This window comes from Leptosomus discolor, chromosome 1, assembly GCF_034619465.1.
Source record: "Leptosomus discolor isolate bLepDis1 chromosome 1, bLepDis1.hap2, whole genome shotgun sequence".
Taxonomy (NCBI): Eukaryota; Metazoa; Chordata; class Aves; order Leptosomiformes; family Leptosomidae; genus Leptosomus; species Leptosomus discolor.
In genome coordinates this window covers 201,671,953-201,689,512 of record NC_141391.1, presented here as the reverse complement: position 1 = coordinate 201,689,512, position 17,560 = coordinate 201,671,953, and the positions used below count along the sequence as shown (strand labels likewise).

Here is a 17,560-nt window from a genome sequence, read left to right as displayed (position 1 = left end):
GTTCTAGGAGTTAAAATTCCCAGTTTACCAGATTACAGAGGAATTAATTTAACAAAGTTTGCTAATTCTAGGTGTCCTGATGAGAGATAGAGGTGTGTAGGGTGTCATCACATTTGTGGAAGGGGTGTGGTTTTGGAGGTGTGATATTTCCAGTGTGATGTTAAGTGGGGGATTAAGTACAAAGTTCGATTCCCTCAGCTACTCAGCCAAAACAGTCGCTGCCCTCGGTTTCTTTCTTGACACACTGGTGTGTGACCTGTATAGGTACAGCTGTGTTGTTTGGGTTGTTTTTGTGAGCCCCTCCACCCACGATTTTCCAGTGATGATCAAGGCAAGGACCCCCAATTTCAGCAGGCTTGGGCGCAGACCCCAGCAGCGGGAGCAGCAGCTCCCCCTTCTCCATCCTTCTGTGGCGGTGCCGCCTCCTCAGGCTTGCGAAAGGGCCTGTCCCCAGGCAGTTGAGGGATTAAGGCTGATGCCTTGCACAGGTTTGAAACTTTGCAGGGACTGAGCAGCTCATTTTGGGAACCTCTGCCTTAAAATGTTTGCCAAATATGCCTGAAGTACCCTTTGGCTGAGGCAAGTACAGAGGAGAGTCCTACAGCCCTATGCTGCCATTTCTGTGTCTCCCCTCTTCCCACAGCCACTCCTGGCTGCAGCAGCCGAGCTGAAGGTTTTGAAGGACAAGTCACTTTTATTGTACAACCCTGATTCGTCTCCCAGGCAGCTTCATGTTGTGAGCTGAATGACATGTTAGTCTCTTTCGGGGAAAAAAAATAGATTTTAGCATAATGCATATTCATGAAGCTGCATTATGGTTGCTGTGACAACCTCACTGCTGGCAGTCAAGATTGGTATGTTGAACTTCTGTCTCCAGTCCTCGTGTTGTACCGTAGCGCATGTTACACAGCTTTCTACGTTTTTTTTTTCCTCCCCTCAGTCAGCGGACAATTTAAATTGTTTCAGAGTTGATGCTTAATTAATAGCTGCCTCTAATTAAGCCTTTGCAACACTAAAGCACAACTTCCTGCTTGTTTCCGACCTGTGTTAATCTAGCGTTGCTTCTGCCAGCAGTCTGTAACGCAGAGGAGATGACTCTGGTGGGATTTTCTTTGTTCATCTGCCTTTAAACTCAAGGGAAAGATAAACCTGAATTACTAAGCATAGTATTTCTGCACACTATAGGTAGTCTGATAACTTCATTTCTCATGCAAAAAACACTCAGCAAAGTCTATACCCTTAGTCTATCGCTTTGTAGTCTAGTCTATCCCTAGAGTTTTGAGGACTCTTGGCCCTGAAAGGGTTGGGAGCTTTTAGTAGGTGTTACTCAAAACCAGAAGGCAGTTTGCTCTGTATATCCCTTGCGTCATATTATGACCCTGGGGCCAAGGGTGACGTAATTGGAAGAAGTCTTTACCAGACCATGATGCTAAGGCGGTGACTCATTTCAGGATGAACCTGTGACAGGGTTGAGCGTGGGGAGAGCTCAGCTCTGAAGGTCAAGCCCTGTATGTTTGTTGATGCTGGAAATTGATGGTACTTGCACAACACTTGCAACGTCTGGAGAGGGTTTGTAAGCTGATCCTGGCCAGTCCAGCTGGATGTTTGGCCCAAAGTATTGCCGTTTCTTGGATTCCAATGAGAAATGATGGTGTCGATCTATACAGAAGACTTAACATATTGCATAGTCCTGGGTGATACAAGTCTCACATTGTCACCGTTCATGAAAGGGCTGTGTTGAGTGAGGTTTGCGTACCTTCTGCATGCTTAAGCATCTTGTTGAGTTGAGCTTAACATAAAGTTTTCTTGAAAGGTGCCAACTTCGTCGATACAAAACCACTCCATGTTGCTCAAGAAGAGATGCTGTGGGTAAGATTTGGCTTTCTTCACAGATGTGAGCATTCTGGAGAGCAATCTGGGAGAAGTGTGTGCACAGGGAGAAGAAAAGCTGAGCAGACAAGGAGCTCTCAAGTGCAGTCATTTGATCGTTTTCTGGGTAGTTTCTTAAATATTAATAAGTACAAAATGTTCAGACAGTGACTTGAGATGAGATTTTGTCCATTAAAATGAGAAATTGGGGGGAAAAATAATGTAGCAAGTGGGAACTTTTTTGCGTAAAGCAGTATATAGAGCTGGATGTGAATCTGTTGTAGGCTTAGATGTACTCACTGAGGTTTCCAGTTTTAGTTAGCCATGCTCAGAAAAAAACATGCCAAGCTTTGTTTTCAGTATCAGTTGGTATGTGGATGGCCTGAGTGTATCTTCTTGTATTCCTGTTCTCCTGTCAACTCTTTTATGATAATACACAGGAGCATTTCAGTGAAGAAGCAATGAATGCCTAACATAATTCTGATACTTTCCACTCCCTTAATTTGCATGTCTCCCTTACGACAAGACCGAAACACCGTGTCTGTATTTGTTCACCTACACACAGCCTGGCTTTTCTTGGATACCAGAGCTCTTACCTTGGACTTCTGCAGAAAGACATTTTGAGATTGAAAGGAGAATGTGAAGTAGATGGGGTTTAAAGATGAGAACTAGGGCTATGCCAGATTTGCTACAACTCCAATGTTTTTTTTTACAGCTTTCTGAAATGCCATTTTTCTAGCAAAAGGGAACACAGGTGCTTTGAAGGTTACTTTCCTGTGTCATAGTCTTGTATGGCCTTTTTGACCCAAGATAAAATTAATCACTGATGTTTTAGTGGTCCCCCCCATCCCCCGCACCGTTCCAGATGCACACTTGCTGAGGCAATGCTGTTTGACTTTGTGTAGCAGGTTTGCCTTTTGTTAACAGCTAAGGAAAACTGAATCACCATGTTGTGAAGCAAAGTCCTTTCTCCAACAAAGCGCACATGAAGATTTAGCTGTTCAATTTCTGCCCAGTCTACCAGGCCACCTACTCTGATTCAGCGTATTCTTGTGTAAAAACTAAACGCAACAACAGAAAACCAAAACCTGCAAGCCGCTTGTAGGAGGCTCTGGAGCGAGTTGAGGCGGATTTCAGACAGCAGCAGTGCACTGAGTGCTGCCCTTCCCTGAGTTGCCTCCATCCTTTTGCATCCCAACCTCTTCCATGTTCATGCAAGAGCAGAGCATAGTGGGGAGTGGTGGCATGAAGGGGTGGGGGGAATGTCCATAGGAGCAAACCCTGTAACTGAGTCCCTCCAGACTGCACCAGGCAGCTGTTTGCCTCCCTGCTGAAGCCTCTCTGTAAGCATAGGCAGAAAAAGTTGTGCTAGATCTCCTTATGATTTTTATGTGAAAGTTTGGGAAAACTTGCTTTTTCTCTACTTAGCATAAGTTTGAAATGTGTGTGTATGTTGGTTTAGGGTTTTGAGTCTTGATATATTCATTTAAACTGTATGTCTGACAGTTATTTGGGAGTTAATTGAGAGTTTTCACATTGAGTCCAAATGAAGTCATCTCTTTTCTGGCCTTCTGTAAAAAGAATAAAACCTCAGCCTTGAGGGATTTGCTTTAGCAGCTAGATATTAATGGCAATTAAAAAAAGAACACCTTTAAAAATGTTTTTAGTTTGGGGTTTCTTTTTGAGTGTGGAAAACATAGCCCTTTTTCACTAATCAAGTCCTGTATACGTAAAATGTTGCCTAGTTTTTTGCTAGATGGTTTGTGACTTCAGGATAATTTCTACAGGCTGCTGTTTGATTTTGGTGGTTTGGCCTCTGCTGCTGCAATAAGAGAAATAAAAGCCACCTTCTTAAAAACCTGGGTGCCTGAATAGCCTTGTTTGTAGGCGTGTCAGTGTAAAATATCCTTACTCTATTATGATAAAGGACCTGCTAGTAGTATTAGCTCTGACTGAGGTGAAACAAAGTTGGACCTAAATCAGTCTTGCAGAGTCAGTGTCTGCCTTACTGTGTTTTGCTGCCCTTTCTGTTGTAGCGTTGAATGTGGGAAAGATCTTCTGTTGTTTACGTTAATGGTAGGGTCTTTGTGTGCAGAAATAAACTTGATCGAGGAGGATGGATTTGATTTTATTTGGCTCAATTTAATAATTTGCAAGCATGATACCACTCTTAATTCTTATTTGTAGCATGTTTGTTGAATGGTCGTGAGAACAATTATTGTCACGTTTGACAGTGTTGGGAAATGAGAGTGTTTACAGTGCATGGAGTTAAAATATTTGTATTTTTATTATAATTTCATAGTATTTATTTATGGTTAGTTTGAAAGCAGAAGGAGTTGAGGGTCTATATTCACACTCTGAGCTCTGCATGTGCAAAACTGCATATTGTTTTTGATATTGCTGGTATGGGGAATTACTAGAAACAGTGTGGAACTTCTCTCTGAACCAGCTGAGTCCAGGATGTGGAGAGGTAGTTGAGAGAGGTTGAGTGGATGAATAATTATGACGGTGAAGCATATTGATATTTATTTACTATATTTTACAATAAATCTAATTCTAGATCAGATTCTGTTCTTACGTTTTACAAAAGCTTCCTCAAGCTTATCTAAATTTCACCCAAGTGACTTGGAATATAGAATCTCTGAGGAGCTTTTTTCCTAGTGGGCCTGAAACTGCTGAAGTGTCGCCATATTTTATTGATCTTTATCATAAAAAAACCCCAAAAAACGTTGCTAGTTGCAAGAACAGATTGCTGACATAAAAAGCCTGTCTTAGAACACGCATTTGGCTGGAGGCCAGATAATGAGTTTCTATAGGAGCTTGTTGGCAAGCTTCGGTTTTTGCTTAAGTTAATCTAATGTAACTGTAAGGAATCTGGGAGCCTAGTACACTCGAAAGAATTTTTAGACAAAATGATCGTCTTATTTTTAAATTGTAACTTAGCAGATATTTTTATATAACAGCTTTTTGTACTTAAAGCACTTAAAAAATGCCTGGGAACATGAATCTTTACTATTTCCTCTTTTAATGGTCAACCTACTGAATAATACTTTAAAAATACTGACACTGATGATACCTCTTTTTTGCTAGCCTCTGTTCCAGCCCTCTGGTTGTCTTGGTAGCCCTCCTCTGGACTCGCTCCAACAGCTCCTTTTTTTTCTTGTGTTGGGGGCTCCAAAGCTGGACGCAGTATTCCAGGTGGGGTCGCACGAGGGTGGAGTAGAGGGGCAGAATCCCCTTCCTCGACCTGCTGGCCACACTTCTTTTGATGCAGCCCAGGATGCGATTGGCTTTCTGGACTGTGAGCACACATTGCTGGCTCACGTCCAGCTTTTAATCCGCCAGCACTCCCAAGTCCTTCCCCCTAGGGCTGCTCTCAATCTACTCATTGCCCAGCCTGTGTTTGTGCTTGGGATTGCCTTGACCCAGGTGCAGGACCTTACTCTTGGCCTTGTTAAATTTCATGATGTTGTCCTGGGCCCACCTCTCCAGCCTGTCAAGGTCCCTTTGGATGGCCTCCCTTCCCTCCAGCGTGTTGACCTCACCACACAACTTGGTGTCGTTGTCAAACTTGCTGAGGGTGCACTCGATGCCACTCTCCATGTTGCTGACAAAGATGTTAAATAGCACTAGTCCCAGTACTGATCCCTGAGGAACACCGCTTGTCGCTGGTCTCCACTCAGACATTGAGCTATTGATCGCAACTCTCTGAGTTTGACATTTCAGCCAATTTCTTATCCACCAAGTGGTCCACCTGTCAAATCCATATCTTTCCAATTTAGAGACCAGGATGTTGTGCAGGACAGTGTTGAAGGCTTTGCCCAAGTCCAGACAGACGACATCAGTTGCTCTTCCCATGTCAGTTGATGCTGTAACGCCACCATAAAAGGCTACCAGATTCGTCAGGCAGGATTTTCCCTTGGTGAAGCCATATTGGTTGCCACCACTCACCTCCACATTTTCCATGTGCCATAGCAGAGCCTTCAGGAGGATCTGCTCCTTGATCTTGCCAGGCACAGAGGTGAGACTGACCAGCCTGTAGTTGCCTGGGTCTTCCTTTTTCCCCTTTTTGAAAACGGGGGTGATGTTTCTCCTTTTCCAGTCAGTGTGCACTTCGCCAGAATGCCATGACTTCTCAAATATGATGGAAAGTGGCCTAGCAACTTGGTCTGCCAATTCTCTCAGGACCCGTGGATGGATCTCATCAGATCCCATGGACTTGTACACCTTCAGGTTCTTTAGATAATCACGAACTTTGTCTTCACTTATGGTGGGCAGATCTTCCTTCTCCCAGTCCCTGCCTTCGGCTTCTGCAACCTGGGCAGTGCAACTAGAGCCCTTGCTGCATGACCCATCCTAGGAGGAGGCTTGAGTTTAGGACTTTGAGTTCCCAAATGGTGTCCAACCCAGGCAACTACACTGCTGGGCCTTTTCATTGGCCTTTAATTCTTTGTTGCCTGAAGGCAAAGCTTGAAGAGAAGGATTGGAGATTTCTCTGTCTCAAGATGTTTTTGTTGCTTCTCACTTCTTTGGTGTGATAAGTTAAAGTGAATCCACTCTAAGGGAAAAACTAAATTCAGATTTTGAAATGTTCATTGAAGTGCTGTATATGCCAGGCTATAAAAAGAAGTCCATATCCAGCCCTGGTCTTTGGGGAGTGGTGGATAACGTGGCTTTAACAGGATAACACTGAGGCCTCCTAATTCCACCCAGGGCGGCAGTGCTTATCTGCAGCCTTGAGTTAACTGCTCTATCTGTGAAAAGGATGGTGAAGGCTTGGGATGCATGCTTGTCCGCCATTGGTAGGGGTTATGAGTGATGACCAGAAAAGGGATAGCACTCTACCTTCCTTAGTATTTCTTTGTGTAGCTGTATTGTTAGCAGTGTCAGCATGCATGATGAACAAATAAGGTTTGGTTTACAACTGCTTTGCTGTAGGTCTGCCTTAAGTGGTGTGTAAAACTAGTTGAACATAGATGGAGATCTTTGAGATGGGAGGGAGTATGATATGATTGTGCCGGTGCTTATCAGAGGTTTAAACTTCTCTGATAGCATTTGTTCTCTAGTTACTATAAATAGTAAGGCCTAGAGATATTTCTGGATGTGATAGCTGACAAGTTTCTTCATCAAATAGTCAATGAATGAGAAAGAAGTGTTTCTATTTTAAGCTCAGCTTTGACAAGTAATAGAACTTCAAAGAAAACCTCTTCATAGAAAATAACCTTGGTGTGAGTTACTGCAAATGATTCTCTTTAAGCAAAAGATTAAACACAGGGCTGCAACTTTAAGCATCTCTGAAAAAGGAAGAGTTTTGTGGGTTTTTTTGCTAGCTGTACTATGGGGGATTTGTATTAGTTTCCGACTAATATGTTTACGTGAAGGATGCTAATAAACCTTGGCAGAGGTGCAAACTAAGGCAGATTTGAAGGGAACAGTCTGATTTGAACTTGGTGTGAATAGTCACTGTCAACGTGTTAGGGTAAGCGGAGAATCTGCAGGGAAAGACGAAGAGCTTTGTTGAAAAGAGGTTTGTGTTATGAAGTGAGAATTGCCTCAAGTGCAAGGGCTGTGGGAGCCAGTAGCAAAAAGCTCTTATTTCTTGCTCTTCATTTATACTCCTGAGCTGCTGCATGTCTAGATCTGCCTTTGCTTTTTCGTCTCACACCAGTGCCTGGGATGATGTCCCATTGAAGCTAAGCATGATTTTCAATTAAGAGGAGGGCTGTGTTGACCATAGGGGAAAAAAGGATAATAACAGGAGCAAGTGCCTCAAAACAAATTTTTACCTCTGCAAACATGCATTTGGGAGAGATTGCACCACTCTCCAAATGGAATGCTCTGAGCTGAGGAACAGAATTTGTAGAAGAGAAAATTGTGGCTGGTTTGTAACAAACTGCCAGAGGGGTAACTTGCTGGAGTGGCAGGTTCAAGGAACTAACTTTTTCTTTTCAAAAAAAAAAAAAAAAAAAAAAAAAAGATGGAGCTTAGGACCTTTGGTACAGAGTGTGATACATGTAGAGCACTGAATTGAACTGATTCAGCAGGTAGGGTTTAAATCGGAAATTATGAAGTGCAATGTCTTGGAAAGCTACCATTACAATGAGCTTACATACATTAATTAAGCTTTCTTCTATTGTTTTTGAAATAGCAAAATGCTTCTCCCAGTACGATTTATGATTTAGAATTTAAATATTGCTTATGTCAAATACTGTCTCTGGAAGTGAAATTTCCTGGGCGTTTCTCATTCCTCTGTATGCTGTGGCACCTGCACATTCTGCAAAAATACTGACAGTGCTGTTTCTCTTACAGTAAAGTTTTGGTCATGCTAATTTTTAAAAAAATGCGAAAGCATCACTAATAAAGTGATTCTGCTTTGCGTCTCAAAGGGAGTAATAGAAATCTAGCAAAGGGTGTATAAGTGTTGGTAGTGGTAATTTTAAGGATTTTGGCAGTGCATTTGAATGTGGTTTATGGTAGATTTAACCAATCTGGTTTTTGGTGGGATCTTCTTCATGGATCTGTTTGGTGGCTTTCTTCAATAAACCATTTGTACTTTTTGTTTTCTTAGCCTGAAGCAGTAGGGAGATATGATAGCCTTCTAACTCTTCTGCTCCAGTTTTTCTGTGAATTTAAAGATTGGTTGTGAAGCTTAGTAGATTTTCATGTCTTTGATTAGAAGCGTCAGCAAGTTGAAGAACGTGGACTTACCAGCTAAACTTTTTTGTTTCAAGTATCTATTAGGAACTGACTTCCTAATCTTTCTTATGAGTGCAGGTTGTTAGCTTGTGCCCATTCTGACTTACTTTAAAAATAGCTATGCGAAAGAGGCCGTAATAGTGTGGGAAGATGGTAAATCATCAACTACTGAAAAACAAACCAAGCATCTGTTACACTGTGGAAAAAAATGCCTGTTAAAAAGCTAAGCTGCAGCATGTTTTTCCTCCAGTGGCAGGAAGGCCCTTGAAAGATCATTAGAAGTAGCTACTGATTAGAATGTGTGCATTTAGGTTTATTGCAAGCTTTCTAAAGTACCCTTGGTGTGTTGTTTCTTGCAGAGACTCTCACCGTCATGTTAAGGTAAAGCAGAAAAGTGCAGTGCTGAACATGCTAAAGAAGTTGGACAAAATAAGGTTCAGAGGTCACAAGAGAGATGAGTTCCTTGATTTAGCAGAGTCTCCAAATGCTTCAGACACTGAATGTGGAGATGAAATCCCAGTGAAAATACCTCGAACATCAACTCGAGACAATGAAGAGCTGAGAGACCCTGTAAGTATTTGATTTAAATATTGTTATATTATGTGATATAGTTGTCAGGCAGAAAAATAGCAGAAATTAATAGTTATTTGTTCCTGTATTTTGGGTTTAACACTTGAAGATTTGTGGACTAGGAAATAAGCTTCCAGTAATAGGCTTCCATTTTGTCTTTCTGAGCATTAGGATTCCCCGTTCCCTCTATTGTTTTTAGATGTTGTGGGTTGACAGGTTTGTTATCCTTGGATGTGCTTTGGAATGCTGTCTGGTTTTCATTTGTTTTGTTGAATTACTAATGAACACATCTGAAGGGAAGACATCAAGTCTGAGGAGCTGAGATCTGCTCAAATGGCACTGGCCAGGATTGTACGAATAAGACTTCTGGTGGCTTCATTAGAGTTAAGAGGGTCACACCTCCTTGTTCTTCACTGCAGTGTTGTATCCAGTAATGCTTCCATGCTATAGAGCTGGTTTAAACCTATGCAGGAGGTGAACAATACTCTTCAGGTGCTAAAACTTTTTGGTGCTTGTAAGCAGAAGCACCTAAACAGACCTTTTTAAAAGACATTGTTTCAGGAAGAGTTAAATATTGGTTAAAAAGAAAAAAACCTTTAACTTTACTGTTAAAAAATGGCTGTGGATCCTTGACCTCGGAGTGCTACAATCTAAATTAAGATTTGTCTGTTTAACTGTGTTCTAGAATGTGACTTAGAATCATAGAATCATTCAGGTTGGAAAAGCCCTTTGAGATCATCAAGTCCAACCATCAACCCTACTCTACCAAGCACACCCCTGAACCATACCTCCAAGCACCACATCTAAACAACCTTTAAACACATTAAGGGATGGTGACTCAACCACCTCCCTGTGCAGCCTATTCCAACATCTCACAACCCTTTCAGTGAAAAAGTTTTTCCTAATGTCTAGCCTAAACCTACCCTGGTGCATCTTGAGTCTGTTCCCTCTTGTTCTGTCATTAATTACCTGTGAGAAGAGACCAGCACCTACCCCTCTACAATGTCCTCTCAGGTAGTTGTGGAGAGCAATAAGGTGTCCCCTCAGCCTCCTTTTCTCCAGCCTAAACAACCCCAGTTCCCTCAGCCGCTCTTCATAAGACTTATTCTCTGAGCCTTTCACCAGCTTTGTTGCCCTTTTCTGCACTCTCTCCAGCACCTCAATGTCCTTCTTGTAGTGAGGGGCCCAAAACTGCACACAGTACTCGAGGTGGGGCCTCACCAATGCCAAGTACAGGGGGACAATCCCTTTCCTACTCCTGCTGGCCACACTATTCCCAATACAAGCCAGGATGCCATTGTCTTTTTTGGCCACCTGGGCACACTGCTGACTCATATTCACCCACTTGTCAAGCAGCACCCCCAGGTCCTTTTCCCCTGGGCAGCTTTCCAGCCAGTCATCCCCAAGCCTGTAGTGCTGCAGGGGGTTGTTGTGGCCCAAGTACAGGACCTGGCACTTCACCTTGTTGAAGCTCATACAGTTGGCCTCGGCCCATTGATCCGGCCTGTCCAAGTCCCTCTGTAGAGCCTCCCTACCCTCAAGCAGATCAACACTCCCACCTATCTTGGTGTCATCTGCAAACTTACTAAGAGTGCATTCTATCCCTTTGTCAAGATCATTGATAAATAGGTTAAACAGAAATGGCCCTAGTACTGACCCCTGCGGAACACCACTTGTGACCAGCTGCCAGTTGGATTTAACTCCATTGATCACCACTCCCTGGGCCCACGCGTCCAGCCAGTGTTTTACCCAGCACAGCGTATGCTCATCCAAGCCATGAGCAGCCAGTTTCTTCACTAGAATTCTGTGGGAAAGAATTGGAGGCTTTATGGAGGTCAAAGTAAACAATATCCACAGCCTTTCCCTCATCCATCAGGTGGGTCATCTTGTCATAGAATGAGATCAGGTTTGTTAAGCAGGACCTGCCTTTCATAAACCCGTGCTGACTGGGCCTGATCACCTGGTTGTTCTGTAAATGACTCTTAATGGCACTGAAGATCTGCCCCACGACCTTCGGTGGCACTCAGGTCAGACTTACAGGTCTGTAGTTTCCCAGTTCCTCCTTTGAGCCTTTCTTGTAGATGGGTGTCACATTTACTATTCTCCAGTCCACTGGGACCTCCCCAGTTAGCCAGGATTTCTGGTCGATGATGGAAAGAGGCTTGGTGAGCCCATCCGCCAGCTCTAGCAGTACTCTTGGATGTAGCCCATCCGGCCCCATAGACTTGTGTGCATCTAAGTGGTGTAGTAGGTCACTGACCACGTACTCCTTAATTGTGAAGGCCACATTCTGCCCCTCCTCCCTGTCTTCCAGCTCAAGGGGCTGGCTGCCTAGGGAACAACTAGTTCTACTACTAAAGACTGAGGCAAAGAAGGCATTGAGCACCTCAGCCTTTTCCTCATCCTTTGTCACTGTGTTTCCCGCTCTATCTAGTAAAGGAGGAAGATTCTCCCTAGCCCTCCTGTTGTTGTTGATGTAGTTATAGTAACATTTTTTATTGTCCTTAACAGCTGTAGTTTAAGTTCTAATTGGGCTTTGGCTCTCCTAATTTTCTCCCTGCATAGCCTCACTACTTCTTTATAGTCCTCATGAGACCTGCCCCCTCTTCCAAAAGTCGTAAACTCTCCTTTTGTTCCTGAGATCATGCCAAAGGTCCCTATGCAGCCAGCCTGGTCTTCTTCCCCACCAACTCATTTTTCGGCACATGGGGACACCCTGCTCCTGTGCCTTTAAGACTTCCTCCTTTAAGGATGTCCAGCCTTCCTAGACACCTTTACCCTTCAGGGCTGCCTCCCAAGGGACTTTGTCAATCAGTCTCCTGAACAGGCCAAAGTCTGCCCTCCGGAAGTCCAAGACAGCAGTTTTACTGACCCCCCTCCTTACTTCCCCAAGGATTGAAAACTCTATCATTTCATGATCGCTATGCCCTAGACAGCCTCCAGCCTTTACTTCTCCCACAAGATCTCCTCTGTTCACAAGAAGCAGGTCCAGGAGGGCATCTTCCCTGGTTGGCTGCCTTACCAGCTGTGTCAGGAAGTTATCTTCCACACACTCCAGGAACCTCTGGGATGTTCTCTCTCTGCTGTATTGTATTTCCAGCAGATATCTGGAAAATTAAAGTCCCCCATGAGAACAAGGGGTAGCAATCATGAAACTTCTCCCAACTGCTTACAAAATATTCCATCCGCCTCTTCATCCTGGTGGGGTGGTCTGTAACCAATTCCCACCATGATATCAGCCTTGTTTGCCTTTCCTCTGATTCTTACTTATAGTGACTTGACCCTATCATCACAGTCATTAATTTGTGTGCATTCATATGTCTCCCTAATATAAAGGGCCACCCCACCACCTCTTCTTCCTTGCCTGTCCCTTCTGAAAAGTTGGTAGCCATTGACTGCATCACTCCAGTTGTGGGAGTCATAACACCAGGTTTCCATGATGGCAGCTATACCACAGTTTTCTTGCTGCAGAATGGTCTCCAGCTCCTCCTGTTTATTGCCCATGCTGTGTGCATTAGTATAGATGCACTTCAGCTGAACTAATGATCCTGCCACCATTTTGGGAGGAGAAGCCCTAATTCCTGCCTGACCATTCTCAGCCGCTTCCACGGTTACTACCTTATCAACAAGCCTAGTGTTTTTGCTGCTGCATGGGTCACCATCCCCCACCTCAACAGAGATGTCAGACTGAAAGAACACAGCAGTGCACCGACCCACGAGCACCAATGTTCCGCATCCAGTCTCCTCTCTGGCAAGCCTGGTTTCATCCCCATCCCTCTTTGAAGCTAGTTTAAAGCTCTTCCTATAAGCCCTGCTAATTCTTGTCCCAGGACCCTTTTCCCCCTTTGAGACAAGTTAACCCCATCTGTTGCTAGCAGATCAGGTGCCTTATAGACCAACCCATGCTCAAAGAACCCAAAGTTCTTCTGATGACACCAGGCTCGAAGCCAAGATTTCATCTGATGGCTCTTCCTGACAAAACCCTCATCACTCCCTGCAATTGGTGGGATAGAGGAGAACACTACTTGTGCTCCTGATCCCTTAACCAGATGACCCAGGGCTTTGAAGTCTCTCTTCATTGCCTGTGGACTTAAGTTCATCACTATCTACTTGAAAAATTAATAAAAGCTAGTAATCCAAGGGATGAACTAGGGTAGATTTTCTTTTTACTTCCTTGACCCTGGCCCCAGGGAGGCAGCAGACTTCCTTCCTTGGAATTCAGAATTTGTACCACCCTATTTGGAAACTCACTGTGCAGTTTTTATCCCGAAAATGTGGTCAGGCTGTTGTTTGAAAGCTCATTGCTAGAAGCACAGGGCTTGCTCATTGCAAGTGTTAAACTAAGAGAACTTCAAACTGTATATGCTTAAGCATCTCCGTTGGGGTTGGCAGCTTGTATCCTGTTCTGTTGCTATTAGTTTTTTTTAAATTTGAGTGGACTTGTATGGTATCACGTACAATCCTGCTTATATGGGGCTCTTTTGCCAGAATTTTTTTCCTGTGATCATGGAACAAACAAGTGGTAAGGACAGAGCATTTTTCGGTCACAAAATGTCTATCATGTGAAAATCCTCAAGTTCCTCATAAAGGAAGTCTGTTGAATGCTCGTAGTTTACTGAAGACATCTGTCATTTGTTAAGATGTACGTATTGTGTATACTGGGACTAATCTGTGCTGCTGCCTTTCCAACATGATGTTTTTGGAGGGTTTTTTTGTAGGTAAATACTGGTTTATTTTCATTAAACTTACGGCATTATATTTATGTGTAGAGACCAGGGAATACCCTTTGTATCTAATCAGAAGGATCTGGATGGCAGAGCTAGGGGCTATAGAAAGATCTATCTTAAACCCTAGATAATATTTTCTGTGTTTCTTTAGGAGATTAGTAGCTCCAGGATGGTATGGCTGAGGGAATGGCAAGATAAACCCGCAATTTTGACTAATTATAAAGTCTTACGGTTGCGCATCTGCAGTGATGGTCTCTGCTTTCTCAAATTGTTGAGCTCTGTGTGCTGAGAAGGTAATTTGAAGGGAAACACTTTGCTTTCTGACTGATTACATACTGTTAAGTAGGCTGTTGTGATCTAAGTCCTTGGGATACAGTTGAGTATAGCTCTTTAAAAACATGGGAGAAAGGAAGAGAGGAAAGCAGCAACAGCATCAGACTTGTTGTTTTGCCCTGCTCCTGATGTTTGGGAGCTCCAAACCCAGTGTGATGCTGGAACAGCCTAAGAGCAGCTGCAGTCTTACAGATACGAGCAAATAAGCAAACCTGTGTGATGAAAGAGGTCTGACGTATAAGGGATAAATTTCAGATAGGAAGTTTAGAGGATTAGCACTTGGCTGTCGCAGACATCTGCCCACCAAGCCCTGCTGCCCATCCATAAAATGAAGGGAGAAGAAATAACCCCCTGTGTTGCAGAGGTGCGGGGAGTATAGAAAGTAGTGCTTGTATATTTAAGTCAATATTAAAATAGTGGCTGAGATTGTGTGAACAGGGTGACTCTGAATTACGGCTCTGTTTCTTCTTTGAGATAATATGGTTGAATTGTGCCTGAATTGTTTTTAATTCAGTGACTAAAACTCCAATATTAAATTGCTTATACAGGGTGATTTTCTTCTATAGGCTCTGTAAGCAACTTAGTATTGTACTTTTATTACACTGATCATGAGAAGACCAAATCTTGTTGGTTTCTTCCTGTTTAATACCTTTGGGGAACTGCTGAAAACATACAAAAGTCAGTGCAAGCCTTGTGCATAAACTCAAGTTAGGCTGCATGTCTTTTCAGGTAGATGTGAGCTGTACTGTGCTTTGACTTCTGTTGGTTGCTTCACTGTTTCTATTAAAATCTGAGTACAGAACTCACGGTCTTGAAAGAGCAAGATTGGTGGCTTGGAACTGAACACAGGCATGCAAAATTTGAGTCCTGGTCCCCTTATCTGCATCTTCAATACACAGATGTCTCTGACTCCACTGTCAGCCATTCCCTTGACAAAGGCTTCATCTCTGCCCCTCTCAACTTACTTTTTTTTTTTTTTCCTTCTTCTTTTTTTTTCCCCCCAGTCTGGTGTATTAATCATTACAGAGCCATTAAAGAAAGATCTCTGTCTATTAGAACAGTACAGCACAGTCACTGAATGAAAGGCCCTTCTGTACTGTGCCTCAAGGGTATGTAGTGCACTTAGAAATGTGCACATTAGGTGCCTCTTCCTTATGTATGTGTCTGAACTTGACAAGCATATGCAAAAACATGCCACAAATGGAGGTTTTAAAGTAAAAAGCCTTGTTGTAAAAGCTTGTGATTGCAAACCCCTGACCATCTGCAAAGAGGAGCATCCTCTGTTGCACACCTCCAACAAGTGAAGTGCTGCTGCCTTTCCAACATGAAACATTCAGTCCCAGGCCACCAATACAGCAGTGGGACTTGGTCCCAACACTTCACGTGTCTTACTGAAGTGGCACATGCAAAATTTACATCCTGTGGAAGAACAGAAAGGATGGCCAGATGAGGCCATCTTACATTCTTTATCTTAAAACTGGGAGCTTTACCTATTTAGTTCAGTAATAAACGTCCTAACTTGTGTTTGGCTAAAGCACACAGCTAGCTCCTGGTAGGAGGGCCGTAGGGTTGGAAGGCTTTGTTGTTTTCTTTTGAATTCTCCTCAGTGGTTTCTGAGACTTTTTGTTCAAAAGGTGTCTTTTAATTTGAACCGATCTGGTCTCAGTTTACAGGCTGGCTGTTTGCTTGTGTGGGTACTTTCACCCCTCTCATTTAAGTGCCCTGACTACCAGGTATGTCTTGGATAGCAGGTACTTTCTTGGGTCTCTGTGGGTACTTGGACGCTGTGATTGGATCATTGCCAAGACAGCAGTGTTGGTTAACAAATAAACTCTTTGCTAAGCATCTCTTTCAGTTCCTGAATGGCTTCCCAGATTTCTATCTCCCTTCCCTCTTTACCATAGGTGCTTCATTGCTTTTTTAAAGCAAGGGCGTTCAGCACTGTGTGCAGCACTGTTACTTCTGCATTGTTTTGTAAAAAACACAATTGTGAAATAGGTAGAGAGGGTAACCTGGTCCATTCCTACTTCCTAATAGTGAACATATTAGCATTTGTCTTGTTGTGATGTTGGAAATTCAGGTAATGTTGCTGGCTTGGTAATTGAAGTCCCCTTTATTCAGTGCCATCATGGTTTCCTATTCTGTAGATGCAACATGGGTTCCTTACTGCTAGACTACAATTCTGCACCTAAAAAAGCTTTGAAACATTGCTCCAGCAACTTGAGTTGCTAAGATGCAAATGTTCCAGGAGGGGAACCGTGCCCTGAAAATCCTAGCTTACCCTTGTATTTGTCAGTTTTGGCTTGATTTGCCTCATTTTAACTTACATCTTGTTATTCTGTGCTATAGATGAATTTGTGTACTCTTAATGTGACAAATGTTCTATTTTTATAAAAGGGGAGAAAACATTCAGTACTATGTACAAGTATATGAATGAACTCGGTACAGGAGGATCGCATCCCCTTCGGCAGAAGTGGGAAAGAACAAATTTTTTTAAACTCATGGATGTTCTGCACTAACCTGGCAGTGAGAATTAAAAGTCAAAGTGCTCTTATATCTGGCGTGTTGTACTGAAAGCAGTCTAATCCACTTATGCAAGTTCCCTGCCAGCATGCTAGGATTAAATCTGAGTTATTGTGGTACAGAAAACATTAATTTAATTGCTGTTACAGTACAGTTTGGCTTTTCCTGAAACATGTCAATTAAAACCTTTAACGCCTCTGTATCAGTCACCTCATTTACGATTATTGGGAGGGTATAAAGCATGATGCTTGGAAGGTATAAAGCATGATGCAAACATTACAATTAAGATATTAAAGTCTCTAAACCTAGCTAGCGCTAGATTTTTTTTAAATTTATGTAAAGTATAGCTGTATTTTAGGAACTTGCCAATATGGGTATGCTTCTAAGAATAGCTACTAGGGATTAACTGTTCATGCAGATGTCTTTGTTCTTGAGCAGAGTTGCTGGGTTTTCCCTGTCCTTACAGCAGGTAAATGCAGCAGCCACGGGGAACCCTTCTGTAATTTGAAGTAAGAAAAAGAAGTATCAGTTGAGAAACTTGGGAGGCTACAACCTCTCTAGACAAGCTCTGTAGTTTTTTGTATTACTGAAGAGTTTCCACACACACCCCCTTTGCTGCTCAAATGCAAGTTAAAATTTTGTATTTTAAGCTACCTTTTCCCTGTGAGGAATGACTTGGGTGGATGGTTATGCCGCTGGCCTTGACATGCCATGTCCTCGCTGCTTCCCGTCCTCCATGTTTGAGAACTACTCCTCTCTAAGTTAATTAAGAACTTGGAAATGAGACCAGCATTTTGGTAGATATTCCTAGAGAAAAATCATCCACATACAGTATTGTGCAA

At 42.9% G+C, this 17,560-nt stretch overlaps 1 protein-coding gene across 1 annotated transcript in view; it reads left to right on the top strand.

Annotated features, from left to right (window-relative positions):
* The first annotated feature begins 8,958 nt into the window (after nt 1-8,958).
* The window catches only part of GRAMD4 (GRAM domain containing 4), a 54,155-nt gene continuing 45,553 nt past the window's right edge, over nt 8,959-17,560 (top strand). The window contains exon 1 of the mRNA XM_086473800.1: nt 8,959-9,135. Within this exon, the coding sequence (XP_086329926.1) occupies nt 8,974-9,135 (162 nt within the window). The 5' untranslated portion in view covers nt 8,959-8,973. The remainder of the gene's footprint in view (nt 9,136-17,560) is intronic.